At 42.5% G+C, this 18,020-nt stretch overlaps 1 protein-coding gene across 2 annotated transcripts in view; it reads right to left on the reverse strand.

The window, feature by feature from the left end:
• ATRIP (ATR interacting protein) overlaps positions 1-18,020 on the reverse strand; it is a 92,444-nt gene that overhangs the window by 63,755 nt on the left and 10,669 nt on the right. For both annotated transcript variants that reach the window (XM_088456915.1, XM_088456914.1), the window contains exons 3-4: positions 8,604-8,680; positions 489-659 (exon numbers count right to left, since the gene is read on the reverse strand). In XM_088456915.1, coding sequence (XP_088313041.1) covers positions 489-659; positions 8,604-8,680 — 248 coding nt within the window. The remainder of the gene's footprint in view (positions 1-488; positions 660-8,603; positions 8,681-18,020) is intronic.

Below are 18,020 nucleotides of genomic sequence, written 5' to 3' on the forward strand. Positions count from 1 at the left end.
GTTGGGGGGAGGGTTAGTGGTTAGGGTTAGGCAATATTGGGGGGGGGAGGAGGGGAGAGGGAGGTTAGGTTTAGGCACTAGGGGGGGAGGGTTAGGGTAGGAAGAGGGGGAGGGTTAGGATACCTACCGACAGGTATCAGTATCCTAACCCTGTCGGGAATCCGGCAATGGGATTGTAACCTTCCAATTGCTTAATTAGCCATTAGAAGGAGGAGGGGGGGCAAAGGGTTCCAGAGCAAGTGCCGACAATTTTTCCTTAAAATGTGGATTTTAGGAAACATCGGGGCTGCTCTGGAGGCGCTCAAAAAAAAAAAAAAAAAACTTGCCTGCACCTGCGAGAAAAACCTCAGGATTTTTGATAAACTCGCACCTAATTGTATATGCCCATTAATATCTACAGATTTCATAAAAAATAAATGAATCCAATTACCACAAAAACATTAAGTCCCCTTTTTTAGAGGTAATATTTGTTTCTTTTTTAAATATACCTTTTTCAATAGTTCCTTTTCTTTCTCACACTGTATCTTAGCCTTTTCTTTTTCCAGCAATACATGGGCAATCTTTTGCTGCTCCAGACTGGACTCCATCTGCCGCAAGGCATCTCGTAAAACTTTAATTTCACCATTCTTTACCAGCACATCACCATGTAGTGCCTTCAGCTGCAGGTGTAAGAGTAAGTAAGAGGTATTAAAAAAAAAAGTTCTCTCACTATAGCCAAACTAATCTGGTCAGGCCTTCAAAAGAGAATGGAGATAATGATGGAGGAACAATTTGACAAACAGTGGCTGCTGGAATTCACACATAAACCATCGGATTCTAACTTTTACGGAGCTGAATTTATAAAGATCATAAAAACAATGCAGTATAGAACGCAGACCTCACTTGGGGCAGAGCACTAAAAAGCCTGAAATTACATCATTATCTTGTTGCAAATAATTAAAAGTCCATATTTTCACTAGCCTGCCAAACATGCTGGTGGTCTGATGCAGGAGCTCTGGTAAGATACTACAATCCGCTCATATTGTAGCTGATTCTCACCGCACAAACATTTTCTTGGCAGTATTTCCCTTCTAAGTGGGGCAATCACAAGATTATAGAAAAACATGGCAGATATTGAGGCCTATCAGACAAAGCAACCCCAGTGAGATTTGGAAGTGTGACATGACTCTGCGCATGTCCTAGCACTTCAATCACTGGTCACCCATTGGATTTGTGCACGTACAAAAAGGAAAACAGTGGCTAATCTGGTGCTACATTTACAGCGGACCATCTTCAGTCACACATTCAACCTCCCCAAGACCATCTTCAGTCATACCTTTAACCTCCCCTGGCACAGACTAAACAGGCACAGAGAAAATGTGCTCCGGAGTTGATGGTATGGCTGCAAATGTATCTCACGGGCAAGTGAGACTGTTGGGGAGCTCTGGGGGCTGGATTTCCCCCACAACCTAATTTAGCCGGTGGCCATGCAAGTCCTTACTTCCACCAGTGTTTACAAATCTGAGCTTGTGACCCTGACCTTCGGTTTTCTTGACCAATCTCTAGTATCGGATTCTGTACCAAGCCATGTTCCACTAACTAACACTAGGCTTTACCATCCTGCATTGGTGGCACTATAGCAGATGGGGCACTCGGGTTGGGATCCCTTCACCACAATGTCAACCAGCCCTAGACTGGTCAGCACAGGGCTAGAATCGCCTAAGGTCATGGGGTCCAGAAAATGAAATATGTGGCTACTGCCCATTCAGAGCGCTCTCATTCTTTCCAATGATAGTGTTAGATAGTGACCTGTCATTTACGGTCGGGTTTCAAAGGAAGCAATTTACTCCATTTTACATGTTTTGCTTTATTATATAAGTTGTTGTTTTTTTTGCAAAGAACATGGGGTCCCTATATGGACCAAAGAGGACATTTACCATGGGATGTGAAAATTATATACTGGTGAATGAGGAGTCTGGTGGTGTGGTTATTTAAGAATGTTTTCCAAATTCAGAGAGTGTCTCCTGTATTTTTTGCAATATTTTTCTTACAGGTTCCAGGGAAACCTATCTGGCAGAGCAAGCTAACACCTATGGTTCTCCAATTGCCAGCATGCCCTGGCAGCCATTAAAATTTGGCAGGGCTAGTTGGGACCTGTATTGGAATCGCATTTGTTTTGGGGGACCCATTTCCCTAACCCAGGGCTGGTTGTCAGTATGGCAGGGGGTCCCCATCCTGCATGGCCTCCTTGCTATGGGTCCCACCAGCCCTGGCAGTTAAGACTAGTTAAGGTAAGGGTAAACTCAGGGGGACCCAGGGGCAGCCTGGTGGCATGAGCCCCTTGGGCCGGTCCTCTGATGAATATTCTGGGCTGGCATTAGGCCGGCCTGATTGTACTTTATGTGGCCGCTTGGGTAATATAAGTGCTGCCCTCCTGGCTGTGTCAGTAACAAAAAAATAGCACAAAGCAGGGATTCTCTCTCTGCACTTTCTGCTCGTGCTGTCAACCCAAGCATTTCCTGTGACTCAGTGCAGCAGTGCCGACCTCAACGAAGATCTGCTGCAGCCCTCCGTTATGTTGCTGGCTGCCTGCCAGAAACCAGCAGCAGCATCTGATCAACCCTTAGGATGATCAGGCTGCAGGGGGTGCTGCTTTTTCACTCCAGCAACACCGGTTGCAGCCATTTCCCATTACATCGCTGCTTTGCCTTGTAGTCATACTGGACAATTTGCTCCACAGCAGCCAGTGGCAACCTAACCCACTGCTTCCCCTACTTCTACATTTCTGATTGGCTGCCTGGGTATTTTGGCTTATTGGCTTGCAACCAGTTATTCAGACTCAGCCAGGGCTTCAGTTTGCATGGTTTTGGCAGATTTAAGTCACATCTCTTGCACAAAGGTTTGCAATTTATATTCTGCAAGCCCCTCGATATGTGGTCTTTTGTTTTTAATTGTGTAGAATTTAATTAAACTTAGCGATAAACCTTATAGTGATAAGAAATTGAAGCTCTCCAACAGGTCCGAGAGGCAGAGAAAAGAGAGTGAAATATTTATTAGGTGTGTCACTATTGCTAAGTGCTGATCACATGGAATGGTTGACAGGGGGAATTAAGAACTAGACACGCTGGACATGCTCTTCATTGTAGCGGCTAATTACGTCATTTTTAAACTTATTACCTATAGCAGTGGTTCCCAAACATTTTTGAATCAAGGCGTCCTTGAGTGCCAGCATTGTTTTCACGGCACCCCTTAGCCAAGTTTGTTACTGAGAAATTCAGAAAAAAATGTAGTAAAGTGAAGTAAATTGTGCTTACATGTCATCCTTAGGGTCAGTTATGTGGTGGTGGACAGGTTTGCGCTTCGGTTTGTCCACATAATTACATTACATGGACCTTAAATAATTTGATTTGGTGCTGGACCACCAACCTAAGGCACCCCTGCAAGTGTCCCGAGGCACCCCAGGGTTCCACGGCGCACAGTTTAGGAACCACTGAGCTATAGTATGTATAAGCTTAAAACTACAACCAGTCACAATCAGGCAATAAATGGCTGGGGGAAAACATGAACTTTGTGTATTATATGGCAGTCATAAGAATGATCACTTTATTGTGTATGCTAAATACTAGTCAGATGGGGCTCACATACGTATTTGATTATAGATCTGTGTCAAATATGTTATTGTCTAACTATAACCTCAGCCACATTAGACAAACCATGCAGTGTGGCTTTCATCTGACCCAATTTGTTGTTGCTGGCACATTGGCAGAAGAGCCTGGTAAAAGATCCTGGACCACTTTCTTGTGTTAGGACACTGGCCAACAGTTGGCAAACCTCCCCTGGGGGACACCATGCTGTTTGTCCCCCCAAATTGCCAATACCAGCCTAGACTTCAAGGGCAATGGCTGGTTATCAAATTTGGGGTTTGCCAGACACATTTTAAAAATATAGAAGCCTGCAGAGGTCCTATAACTCTGTGAAGTGCTTTTTAAGAACACACCTGCCTAACTAACACAGGTAATATTTCAATTTGTTTTAGCAGGATTGCATACGGCCTTGCAGCAGTTCCTAAACCCGCTGCTTAGTAAATCTGTGACTTCTTTCAACAGGAGAAAATCGGCACATTATTTTCTGTTCTGAAGTGTGGTTTCTCTGTGTGATGGTGTCATTTTTGACCTTAGTGAAATGGACGGGATATCGTCTTGCCTGAAAAATGCTGCAATACTGTCAGTATTTCAACCCAACACTTAGTCAAATTATACATGGGACTTAAGTTTCCTCCCTTGGCTCCCCGGGGACCTCACATCAGTTAATATTCTAAATTTGCCCTTTGCGGACATGTGTGGCATGAATATTTTACCAGACTCTCACAATTTTTATCATATGCTAATGACAGGCTTTATGCAATTCAAGATCAAATAATCTAAGTGATTTAACACAATTTGAAAGATTTAGTGCCTACAAACCTGAGAGGTGTGGAGAAATAAGCTGGTGGAAATAAATTCATAAAAAAGACAGCTAGACATTGGCTATGATTCTGCTGATCCATCAGATACAAGGGGACGAAAAAAAAAAGTTCAAAACCACCGTTCCAACATAGGGCCATATCCTATTAGCCTTCGGCAAAAAAGTGCATATTGTGCGAATAATACTTGTCGGGTTATCCTATTTGCTGTGTTTTTCGCATGTGCGAATTCTCCATAGACAAAAGCTGTGAAACGTTTTCCTCATCTCAAAGCAGGTGAAAAGATATGCAAAATCCCTATTTTTGCCTAAAAATGTCAGGACATAATTCAGAACCCCTTGGACGCCCTCCATAAAGACTAATTAGACAAAATAATTTAAATTAGCTTAATTTGGCCAACAATGATGTGTCATTATTGGGGTGAAAAAGTGTTGTAAAATGGGTTTACAGTACTGGGATAGGTATTTGGGGGGCTGTCTGGATGGGACAGGTGTTTTTAGGATTGCAGGTGTAAGTGAGAGGTGTATATTTAAAATGAACTTTTAGGACACAAAAATATACTTACACCCATTTTAACATATACCCAATTTAAATACAGCATTTATTTTAGCCAAAAATAATGCTTTTTATAATTTTTTTACTGTTAAGAGAAAAATGCATATAACAGCAATTTGCCAGAATTTAAGAACCCCAAACCCTTTGATTATATTTATTAATATACTTCTACACTATTACTCTATGTTAATTTGACTTTTTTGGGGGTACAGGCTAATTCCCCCATTTTCAGTTGTACTTTTCGCTTACCGTATATACTCGAGTATAAGCCGAGTTTTTCAGCACAAAAAATGTGCTGAAAAAGTACCCCCTCGGTTTATACTCGAGTCAAGTGTAGCGCTGACCGGACGGAGTTCGGTCAGCGCTACACACTGCCAAACACACAGCCGCCGGAGCCGGCAGCTGCGTGTTTGGTGTAATCAGCAGCCGCTGAGAGTCTGTCAGACTCTCAGCGGCTGCTGCTGCTCCCACTGCGGGAGCCATCTTCCAGCTCCCGCAGTGGGTGATGGGAGACACGTCGTCATGACGACGTCTCTCCCATGCAAAGCGGCCGGAGGAGCGGACAGCGGCGGGACCAGGAGAGGGAGTTTAAGGTAAGTGTTTATTTTTTTTTTATTCTTTTCACGTCTCTCTCTACTAGGGGGGGGGGGAGACGGACTACAGGGGGCACTACCAGGGGGCGATGACTACAGGGGGCGATTACTAGAGGGGGCACTAAAATGGGGGATTACCACTGGGGGAACTATAAGGGGGGGGGATTACTACAGGGGGCACTACCAGGGGGGATTACTACAGGGGGGGATTACTACAGGGGGCATTACCACTGGGGGAACTACCAGGGGAGGATTACTACAGGGGGCACTACCAGTGGGGGATTACTACAGGGGGCACTAAAAGGGGGGATTACTACTGGGGGTACTACCAGGGGGGGATTACTACTGGAGGCACTGAAAGGGGGGATTACCACTGGGGCACTACCAGGAGGGATTACTACTGGGGGCACAACCAGGGGGAATTACTACTGGGGGCACAACCAGCTGCTGCCATTTCCCACACTAGGCTTATACTCGAGTCAGTAAGTTTTCCCAGTTTTTTGGGGTAAAAGTAGGTACCTCGGCTTATATTCGGGTCGACTTATACTCGAGTATATACGGTATATAACACCATGAAGTGTTTTCGGGCGAATGATGCATCAAGTCTTTTGCAATAGGATTGCCGGAATAATGGGCATGCGCATATGTGCAAACAGTCACATTCAGGCGAACGGTACACAAACTTTTTAACAAAAAATTTGCTTTTAACAGTTTTTTTAATTTGCTCTCATTTTAAACATCTTTTTTATGGCCTTTCATTTGATATATAACACAGCAGTATGTTTTAATTAATTTTTTTTAAATCAAAATTTTGATTTTCTCAAAATGCCATATTTTTACATTTAAAAAAAAAACTCAAATTGTTCATACTGTTGGAGCTTTCATTTTTGAGCGATTAATGAACATTTTATTAACTACACATCTGAGAAAATTAACAAAAGAATATTTTTTCCAGTTCACTTCATTAGAGGAATACACCTTCCACTTCAGGTGTGTTTTGGGACGAGATTCTACAGACAGCGCCTGCTCCCACATTTGTGCAGGCGCGCAAACTTACTGTAAGTGGAAAGATACTCCATGTGGAAAGACACTTCAATTATATTGAATAGGCCTGCCTATTACATTTCCCTGGCCAAGTACAAGTAATTCAGGGACAGGGGAGGTTTGGGTGGGCTTTAATTAGTTAAGAAAAGAATCCTCAGTCACCCAGCCAGGCATGGGGCTGCTGCTGATCTCCACAGGTCACAGGAGCATGTGATGGGCTCCTGCAATGAGAGCTCAGCACATGCTCCTCTCGCCCCTCAGCAGAGTCTCATGGAAATTATTTCCCAGTAGTGCATTGCCCCAGTAACTGCTGGACCCCAATAACCCTCCAGCCACTGCCAGGACAGTCAAAACAGCCTTGATGACTAGGCAGCTGCACTGCACCCTAGACTTTGATTACGCGACCAGCGCGGTCGTCATAGTCCTATAGAGACCATAGAGGGTATGTAACTGCTGTCTATGACATCAAATGGTGGCTCGCATTTATTCTGGAGAAAGAGGACAACATCCAAATGTAAGTGGCATTCCTCCATCCAGCTGGTCCATCACCATATTTTTCATAACAAGGGAAGCCAGATGTTTTATGGATTCCTATAGTAGATGTTCTGTGTAAGGAGAATCAGCTAACTCCAACAGGTGGACTGTACACCCTTTCTGAAATGGAAATACTAAAAACAAATGAAACCTTCAGCCAGTTCCAATCCATCAAGTAGCACCATCCATCCAGAGGAGCAGCAGCATGGTAATGATCTGTAGTAAGCTTTCTTAAAATATGTGAAAGACATAAAATGATCAAAAGTTTTAAATATTTTAGTATTAGCATACTCTGTGTCATTGTACATAATATACATCAAATGGGTTGTTTAAGGAAATAAATGAAAAGTAAAAGAACAGGCCTAGATAGTTCTCATTTTCATTATTTTAACAAACAGTTCAAAGTGAAAACCTTATGTAGCAGATGATCCCATCATGATCCCACAATAAAACGTTGGGGATTTATTAACAATATGAACACTTTGAGAGTTTTTGCAAAAATGTAAAAATATGGCTTTGAGAAAATCAAAATTTTGATTTTAAAAATGTTTAAGTTTTTATTTTTATTGAAACAAACTGCTGTTATATATCATATGAAAGCACATAAAAAGTTTTAAAATTAGACCTTGCCCAACTCTCTAGCTCAATTAGGTGAGCAGCAAAGCAATTTAAATACATTTAATAGTACATTTTTCTTTAAAAAAAATGGCAGCTCTAAATGCATAGAACTTCAAAACCAGTGTACATAGCTTACGAATTTGAACTTATCTTCACAGCCAAGGAATCAAATAATACACCAAATTTCATTACAATCTGAAACGGTCTGGTTGAAACCCTGTGTTGATTTGGTGTGGAATGACCCTACTAGGGAAGCGGAACAGGTGAAGTCCACAATTATTCTTATGACGTTGTACATATGCAGCCACAGAAATACTTATAAAGGACACTCTGAATTTCTGTTATTTATATATCTCACCTTAGGATTCGGCTGGAATCAATATTAATGTGAGCTTTTTTTTTTATAGTTAAGTTTTAATGAAAATGTAATAAAATAATACTTATTATTAGTTGTGTGGGCTGAGAGTTGCTTTAGCTTTATCCCAGAAAGTGGTCAGAGCTAAACGGTTTCTTTATTTGTGAACAAGAGTAAAACAAAAGCCTATCTGAATTATGAAGAACTCAATCTGCTACTTGGTGCTACCAACCCCTGACTATTTAATATATGGGAAGCTGCTAGCTATTACATAATACCTGGTCCATTTCTATCATATTATAAAAAAAAGAGAGGGGCTAGATTTACTAAGTGGCAGCTTTTGCAAGGGTCCGATTCTCTGCGGTTTTGACCCCAAAATTTAAATAAAAATGTTAAATGCAAAATACACCTTAGTAAATCTAGCCTTAGGTATCCAAAGCACAGGGGTCCATTTACCACCCACCTTTTGTTTCAAATCTTCATGCGGAGATTGCAAAACTTCCGGACCAAAGGTATTATCATCACCATCATCTCGGGAATCTAGGGAAATCAAAAACATCTTACCAATGGTGAAGAGAAAACGAATACAAAAGCATGCACAATATCACATACTCAACTGTCTTATATACTGTATATGAAGTCCTGACCAAGTCCTAAACATTTTAATTGGATAAAACGCGTTGAGGTATTCCTCCTGCTGGTCTGCTGCCAGTAATGCTTAAGTAAGCAAATTTAACCTATGATTTTATGCACTTGGATTGTACAGGTTAAGTCTCCCATATCCAAAATGCTTGGGACCAGGGGTATTTTGGATAACGGAATATTCCATATTTTGGAATATTTGCATATCATAATGAAATACTGTATCTTGGGAATGGGAACCCAATATACACACAGAATGCATTTATGTGTTATATACACCTTATACACACAGCCTGCAGGTAATTGTATACTATATTTTCAATAATTTTGTGGCTCAAGCAAAGTTTGTGTACAGAAATGAAATTCATTTATGTTTCATATACACCTTATACACACAGCCTGAAGGTAATTTTATACTATACTTTTAATAATTTGTGGCTTAGACAAAGTTTGTGTACATTGAACCATCAAAAATCAAAGGTTTCATTATCTCAGTCACGCCAAAAAAATTCTATATTTCGGAATATTTGGATATGGGAGACTCAACCTGTATATTATTTTCCTACTGTATTGGTAGTTTGGGCCTGATTGGATGGATGGATGCAAAAGCTGTCACAGCTGTGATCTCATACGCAGCAGATGTGCAAAAATATTACAATTTCTCAGCCGCTGGGATATGTATTGAAATATCGACTTTGCCGTATCCACGGCTTGTGTACAACGACGTAACTATCTGTTGCACACTGCCAATCATCAGACTTATGAGTAACCCTATAGCCGCGCAGAAAGGGTGAAGGAACTAAGATGCGAGAGCCTTAACAGCTGCGTACAGGATCACAAACGCAGGTTGTGACGCCCCCAAATTGGTTGAGACATGCCTGTGCGAGTTGCCACCTTCCACGTTTCCACCCATAAGTGGTCCCGGACTGTCAATCATTTTGCAAATAAATCCTCTCTGTGACTGCCATTGCAAGACCATCGCGGCAAATGCATACTGCGACTCTGACGTATGCGCATTAGAAAAAACATCGCCCATGCACAGTATAGGTACTTAATAAATATAAATTATATATATATATATATATATATATATATATATATATATATATATATATATATATATATATATATACACACACACACACAGTCAGGTGCATAAATATTGGGACATTGACAGAATTTTCATATTTTGGCCTCTATTCACCACCACAATGGCTTTGAAATGAAACAAACAAGATGTGCTTTAACTGCAGACTTTCAGATTTCATTTGAGAGTAATTACATCCAAATCAGGTGAACGGTGAAGGAATTACAACGGTTTCTATATGTGCCTCCAACTTTTTAAGGGGCCAAAAGTAATGGGACTATCAACTCAAGAGCTATTTCATGGACAGGTGTGGGCTATTCCCTCGTTATTTCATTATCAATTAAGCAGGTAAAAGGTCTGGAGTTGATTCTAGGTGTGACATTTGCATTTGGAATCAGTTGCTGTCGACTCTCAATATGAGATCCAAAGAGCTGTCACTATCAGCGAAGCAAGCCATCATTAGGCTGAAAAATCAAAACAAACCCATTAGAGAGATAGCAAAAACATTAGGTGTGGCTAAATCAACTGTTTGGAACATTCTTAAAAGAAAGAACACACCGGAGAGCTCAGCAACACCAAAACACCCGGAAGACCACTAAAAACAAATGTGGTGGATGACAGAAGAATTATTTCCCTGGTGAAGAAAAACCCCTTCACAACAGTTGGCCAAATCAAGAACACTCTCCAGGAGGTAGGTGTATATGTGTCAAAGTCAACAATCAAAAGAAGACTTCACAAGAGTGAATATAGAGGGTTCACCACAAGATGTAAACCATTGGTGAGCCACAAAAACAGGAAGACCAGATTAGAGTTTACCAAACAACATCTAAAAAAGCCATTACAGTTCTGGAACAACATCCTGTGGACAGATGAGACAAAGATCAACTTGTACCAGAGTGATGGGAAGAGAAGAGTATGGAGAAGGAAAGGAACTGCTCATGATCCAAAACATACCACCTCATCAGTGAAGCATGGTGGTGGTAGTGTCATGGCGTGGGCATGTATGGCTGCCAATGGAACTGGTTCCCTTGTATTTATTGATGAGGTGACTGCTGACAAAAGCAGCAAAATGAATTCTGAAGTGTTTCAGGCAATATTATATGCTCATATTCAGTCAAATGCTTCAGAACTCATTGGACGGCACTTCACAGTGCAGATGGACAATGACCCGAAGCATACTGCAAAAGCAAGTAAAGAGTTTTTTAAGGCTAAAAAGTGGAATGTTATGCAATGGCCAAGTCAATCCCCTGACCTAAATCCGATTGAGCATGCATTTCACTTGATGAAGACAAAACTGAAGGGAAAATGCCCCAAGAACAAGCAGGAACTGAAGACATTTGCAGTAGAGGCCTGGCAGAGCATCACCAGGGATGAAACCCAGCGTCTGGTGATGTCTATGCGTTCCAGACTTCAGGCTGTAATTGCCTGCAAAGGATTTGCAACAAAGTATTAAAAAGTGAAAGTTAGATTTAGGATTGTTTAGTTTGTCCCATTACTTTTGGCTCCTTAAAAAGTGGGAGGCACATATAGAAACCGTTGTAATTCCTACACCGTTCACCTGATTTGGATGTAATTACCCTCAAATTAAATCTGAAAGTCTGCAGTTTAAGCACATCTTGTTTGTTTCATTAAAAAGCAATTGTGGTGGTGAATAGAGGCCAAAATATGAAAATTCTGTCAATGTCCCAATATTTATGCACCTGACTGTATATCTATATTTATCAGCCAGAAGACCCAGCACACTCCTTCCATCGAAACAATGTTCCTGCGGTGCCCGCTGCATGCATTGAAATAAAGAATTCCAGATGCGGCACTCGGCGGTCTTATTCAATAAATAATGCCAAGCACAGTATGTGCTGCAACGTTTCAGGCCTTTATTAGCCCGTCGTCAGGCTACAATACTTTTTCTTATTGTAGCCTGACTACGGGCTAATAAAGGCCCGAAACGTTCCCGCACATACTGTGCTTGGCATTATCTATTGAATAAGACCGCCGCATCTGGAATTCATTATCTATATATATATATATATATATATATATATATATATATATATATATATATATATATATATATATATATAAATGGCATAAAGCTTGGCACTCCTCCTCAGTCAGTGATTTTCGGGTGCCCTCCGCAAGTAACAAAAAACTATAATGTAGAAAGTGATAGCAGCGGCACTCCTTAGTAATAAATCAATAAACAGATGAAGTTCTAAACTTCTTTACTTCAACGTTTCAATCTTTTGGATTTTCGTCAGGAAGATAACAAACAAACATAAACAAACTTACCTAAATAACATACAGAGTCCACCCCGAGTGCGATCGTCTCCGTCCATCTGAGAGGGCGTCTGACGTCATCGCGCAGCACCACGCAGCCCACGTGACGTCCAGAGCTCCGCTCACTATGGCAACCCAGAGAAACAAAATTATTAAGTGAAGAACCTTCACCAAGTTATATACAAAAGGATCTATCAAAACAATATTTCCAATGTGGGTGACATGTCCAGACAATGTAAAATTAATATAGATGTATATATCAAGCAGAATAAATATATATCTATAAAATCGCTATTACAATATAGTTGGGGTCTCTAAAGCAAAGTGGAGAGACCTTAAAGATGAAGTAGCAAAAATATTAAATAACATAAGATTAGTCAAAGCAGGCTAACGATACTGTCTCATTGAGACCATAGGGCTGCAGAGTATTAAGGCGGTAAATCCAATAGGCCTCCTTTTGTAACAATTTTCTAGCTCTGTCACCCCCCCTGTGATGATCTGGGACCTGCTCTATCATTTTGTATCGCAAAGTGGATAAAGTATGTTTACAGATACGAAAATGGCGAGCCACAGGTTGTTCATTCTCTTTACCAGACAAGGCAAGACGGATGGCAGACCTGTGTAAGGCCATCCTTTCACGAAACTGTCTAGTGGTTTTCCCTATATAGAGTAATCCACAAGGACAGCGTATAAAATAAATTACAAATTGACTGGTACAGGTCAATACTTCACGAATATTAAATCTTTGTCCCGAGTGTGGATGGACAAAACTGTCACCTATCTCAAGAAATCCGCATGTAGTGCATCCCAAATATTTGTAATTCCCTGGTTTTTTAGTCAAAAAATCTTAGTCCATAGTCAGCACGGCCAAAAGATTTTGGCCTATGATAAATACTGATCCAGGACTAAAAAGTCTTAAGGACACCAGTTTGTTACCTTGTTATAAAAGAGGCAAAAATATTCGCGATTGGCTAGTCCACAATGACATCACTGGCTTTGGCCACACTCCTTCCACTCATTTTTGACTAAAAAACCAGGGAATTACAAATGTTTGGGAAAACCACTAGACAGTTTCGTGAAAGGATGGCCTTACACAGGTCTGCCATCCGTCTTGCCTTGTCTGGTAAAGAGAATGAACAACCTGTGGCTCGCCATTTTCGTATCTGTAAACATACTTTATCCACTTTGCGATACAAAATGATAGAGCAGGTCCCAGATCATCACAGGGGGGGTGACAGAGCTAGAAAATTGTTACAAAAGGAGGCCTATTGGATTTACCGCCTTAATACTCTGCAGCCCTATGGTCTCAATGAGACAGTATCGTTAGCCTGCTTTGACTAATCTTATGTTATTTAATATTTTTGCTACTTCATCTTTAAGGTCTCTCCACTTTGCTTTAGAGACCCCAACTATATTGTAATAGCGATTTTATAGATATATATTTATTCTGCTTGATATATACATCTATATTAATTTTACATTGTCTGGACATGTCACCCACATTGGAAATATTGTTTTGATAGATCCTTTTGTATATAACTTGGTGAAGGTTCTTCACTTAATAATTTTGTTTCTCTGGGTTGCCATAGTGAGCGGAGCTCTGGACGTCACGTGGGCTGCGTGGTGCTGCGCGATGACGTCAGACGCCCTCTCAGATGGACGGAGACGATCGCACTCGGGGTGGACTCTGTATGTTATTTAGGTAAGTTTGTTTATGTTTGTTTGTTATCTTCCTGACGAAAATCCAAAAGATTGAAACGTTGAAGTAAAGAAGTTTAGAACTTCATCTGTTTATTGATTTATTACTAAGGAGTGCCGCTGCTATCACTTTCTATATATATATATATATATATATATATATATATATATATATATATATATATACATACACACACACAGTCGCCCCAGTCTGAGGTCAAGAGCGCTCTGGAGTAGGTTTTCATCCAGGATGTCTCTGTACATTGCTGCATTCATCTTTCCCTCTATCCTGACTAGTCAACCAGTTCCTGCCGCTGAAAATCATCCCCACAACATGATGCTGCCACCACCATGCTTCACTGTACGGATGATGGAGGCCACTGTGCTCATTGGGACCTCCAAAGCAGCAGATATTTTTCTGTACCCTTCCCCAGATTTGTGCCTCGAGACAATCCTGTCTCTGAGGTCTACAGACAATTCCTTGGACTTCATGCTTGGTTTGTGCTCTGACATGCACTGTCAAGTGTGGGACCTTATATAGACAGGTGTATGCCTTTCAAAATCATGTCCAGTCAAATGAATTTACCACAGGTGGACTACAATGACGCTACAGGAACATCTCAAGGATGATCAGTGGAGACAGAATGCTCCTGAGCTCAATTTTGAGCTTCATGGCAAAGGCCGTGAATACTTATGTACATGTGATTTCTTAGTGGGTTTTTTTAATTAAATTTGCAAAAATATCAAAAAAAATTTTTACATGTTGTCATTATGGTGTATTGTGTGTAGAATTTTGAGGACAAAATTAATTTATTCCATTTTGGAATAAGGCTCTAACATAACAAAATGTGGAAAAAGTGAAGCGCTGTGAATACTTTCCGGATGCACTGTAAACTAGACCGTCAAGGATTTGTATAGGTATATTTCCCAGTCCTCATAAATAAGACTATGGGGGGGGATTCAATTAGCCACAGTAATTTACCGCGTGCTAATTGATCCCCCGTGGCTATTCAATTAGCCCTGAAGACAACTCGCAGGCTGCACTTTTCGGAGAAATTTTTTCGAGGTCTGATCAGACTCAAAAAGAAATCCCCAATAACTAGCCAGTTAACGGGTGAAGCAAGGCACTTAATCCATAGATCCTAGTGTTCCCGCTAGGCTGTTTTAGCGGTGCGCCGCTCCACTCCCTGACTGATTTAAAAGATCAAAATGCTCCCTGCCCTGTTAGCGGCGCCCTGCTTAAACAGCCTGCCCTCTTGCCTTTCCTACCTTAGTGTCCCGCGGGTAGGAAAAGCTGCGGTAACCGATCACCACCGGGGAAATAGAGGCGGTGTGCATGCGCACAGCAACTTTTCACCATGAGGGGAGAGCTTGGGGGAAGCTCAGCACCTCCGTAAGTGCTGGTAATGTCCCCAAGTGAGCATAAATGGGGGCATGTTATAAGGACATGCCCCCTCCTGCGCACGGCCTCGCCCCCTTTCTGGAGCGCAAGCGTGCAGATATGTGCCCAGACAGTCTGCGCCCTGCCCGCTGGCTGGCAGGAACACTAGATCCGTGAACGTTTCACGGATTCTAATGGGTTAACACCTGTTAACATGTTGATACAATGGGCGTTAACAAGCCGCTCGAGAGAAAAAGGTACTCTAATTGAATAGCCCCGGGCGTTAAAGCCTGAGGCTATCACTCTTTTTCAACCCCGTTAAAATAATGGGCAGTGTTCTCCCCAGAAATTGATTCCAGCCGGGTGGCATCAAGAAGTAGCCGGGTGGGGGCCTTCGCAATAAAATGTTTTGAACCCTGACCTTATAATGATTTAAACTTGAAATAACATTTTATATATTAATTATCCTCTTCTTATTAGAGGGCCAGTTGTCTGATTATGAAAAAGCTGCAAAGTCTCTGTAGGATCTGGTCCTTTTTATACAGCTCCCAGATACTGTCCCCACTTGCAGGCTCCCCAAGTGCCGGGTGGTGCACCCGCAAAAAACAGCCTGGGGAGAATACTGATGGGGCTAATTGAATTTGGCCCTTATACCCCTTGCAGACATCTCGAGAATCCCGGGAATTTGGCCTGCCTCAGCCTGAAAGGTACCTACCCGGGAGCCGCCCCTTCAATCGACCAGGGTTTTTCCCAGGACTTAAGTCCCAGGAAATTACCCTGCTCGTGTCTGAATGGTGTTACCCGGGTTTACTACTCCCGGGCTGCACCAAGCAGCTTTTACATTGGAAGTGCAGAGCGCCCTATAGGACGCTCTGCGCTGCTGCTCATTACGAGTTGGCAGCGACGCTCTGCGCTGCTGCTCATTACAATGAGTTGGCAGCGCAGAGTGTCCTATAGGACGCTCTTCACTGCTGCTCACCACCCCCAGCGCCGGTGGCTGTGGCACTGACAATCGAGTCAGCGACCATGGTCGGGTCCGCAGGCATAGAGAACCCCAGCCAGACGCTGGGGACACACAGCGGCACTGGAAACAGCCGGTGGTTCGCAGCCACAGCGGGCCGCCCGCACTAATGCTGGACCACCAGGGCAGATGGGAATTATTTATTTTATTAACTATTTTAATAGTGGCTGCATTTTGATTGGATGGCTGCCTGCTGCATGATAATGACATCATCAGCGGCAGCCAGAGAGGGGATAGGTTAGGAAAAGCAGGTAATATTTAAAACTAAAAAACCTGGCTTATGTCTGAAAGGGGTCTACCTGGGAATTCCCCGGGTAGACACTGTAGTGCAGGGCTCGACAAATCCCAGGGGCCAGGTCGCCATGGCTACCAGATTTTGCTGCCTGGCTACCAGATTTTGCAGTGAGGGAGGAAGCAGATCCTCATCAGCTCTGGCGGAGATTCGTGCCTATAGTATTGCGGTGTTCATATCATGCACAGGAGTGCATGTGCTGAGTGTCGCCTGCGGTGACTGCTGTGCCTCTGTCCGTTCCGGCCTGCACATGACGACTCCTCTCCATCCTGGCCTGCTCTGATCCCTGCTGTCTGCCCCAGTCTGCGCTGATTCTCCTATACGTCCCAACTGTCTACTATCTCCTATCTCTGGCTGAATAGAGCTCTCCAGTAGTAAGGTCTATGCATGGCCAGGGATTGCGAGGCGGCTTCAGGAGGGATAGTGGTGTGACCATGAGGAAAGGGGGGGGGGTTTGTTGTACTTTCTGGCACCATTGTTTTAAGTGAAATGTGGTCCGTTATTACTGGAGGGTGGAGCAGGGGAGCTGTGCAGAGCAGTGAGGGGGACCTCCATTTTACTGTATCCATTCAACTGTGACCATTTTGTGGACTAGTATAGTGTGTATAACACACAGAGCTGTGCTCCTTACTCCTGTAATTTTTTGGGGGGGACGGTGGTCTGGCTCGTACAATTTCATCCTGGCTCCTAGATTTTAGAAAAATTTGTCAAGCCCTGCTGTAGTGTGAAAGGGGGTCTCGACCAAATACCCGGGAATTTGCACAGGAGAAATTCCCGGGTCTGAGCAGGAAATTTCCCGGGTTGTATGTCTGAAAGGGGTACAAGTGAAAAATGAACGCTTTTCCTTGATTTGTCATTTTGTTCTTAAAATGTTAAGATTATTCAAGAGTAAACACATTGTAAAATAAAAACCTTTTACATTTCCCCTTGGAGTCCACAAAAAACAAAGTTGTTATGCAAGACGGTTCAGATGAATGCTGAAATCTTACATTTACAAAAATAGAAATAAAAAAAAAAATGCTTGACCCAGGAATTTGCTTTTCTGTGTGATAGGGGGTACAGAGTGGAACCAGCAAAAAATACTGTGCTTCAAATGCTGGGTAAAAGCCAGGTTTTATGGCTATTTTCTGTGTGAAAGTGCTATTAATAATTTGAAGATACATCCCTCCACCAATTGGGATGAAACCAATGCAAGGTGGTCTAGTTGGATCCTGGCCAGGTTTTAGGGGGTTTAGGGTCCCGGTTGGACCTCCCGGTGGTATACGCTGGGCAGACCTTTGACCCAGGGAGCCTTGTACTGGATGGATTTGGACGAAAACTTTAGAGTGGTAACATTGGATCCCAGGAGACATACTAGGGGGTTGAGGAGCCAGTCAAACCTTCCGTGGGTGTACGATGGGCAGAACTATGACCCGGGCAGTCTGTTCTGGGTCTTCCACTGGATGGAATTGGATGAAAACGTCACAGAGGGGTGGCAATTGG

The sequence above is a fragment of the Taudactylus pleione genome, unplaced genomic scaffold, assembly GCF_031769625.1.
Source record: "Taudactylus pleione unplaced genomic scaffold, aTauple2 ptg000726l, whole genome shotgun sequence".
Taxonomy (NCBI): Eukaryota; Metazoa; Chordata; class Amphibia; order Anura; family Myobatrachidae; genus Taudactylus; species Taudactylus pleione.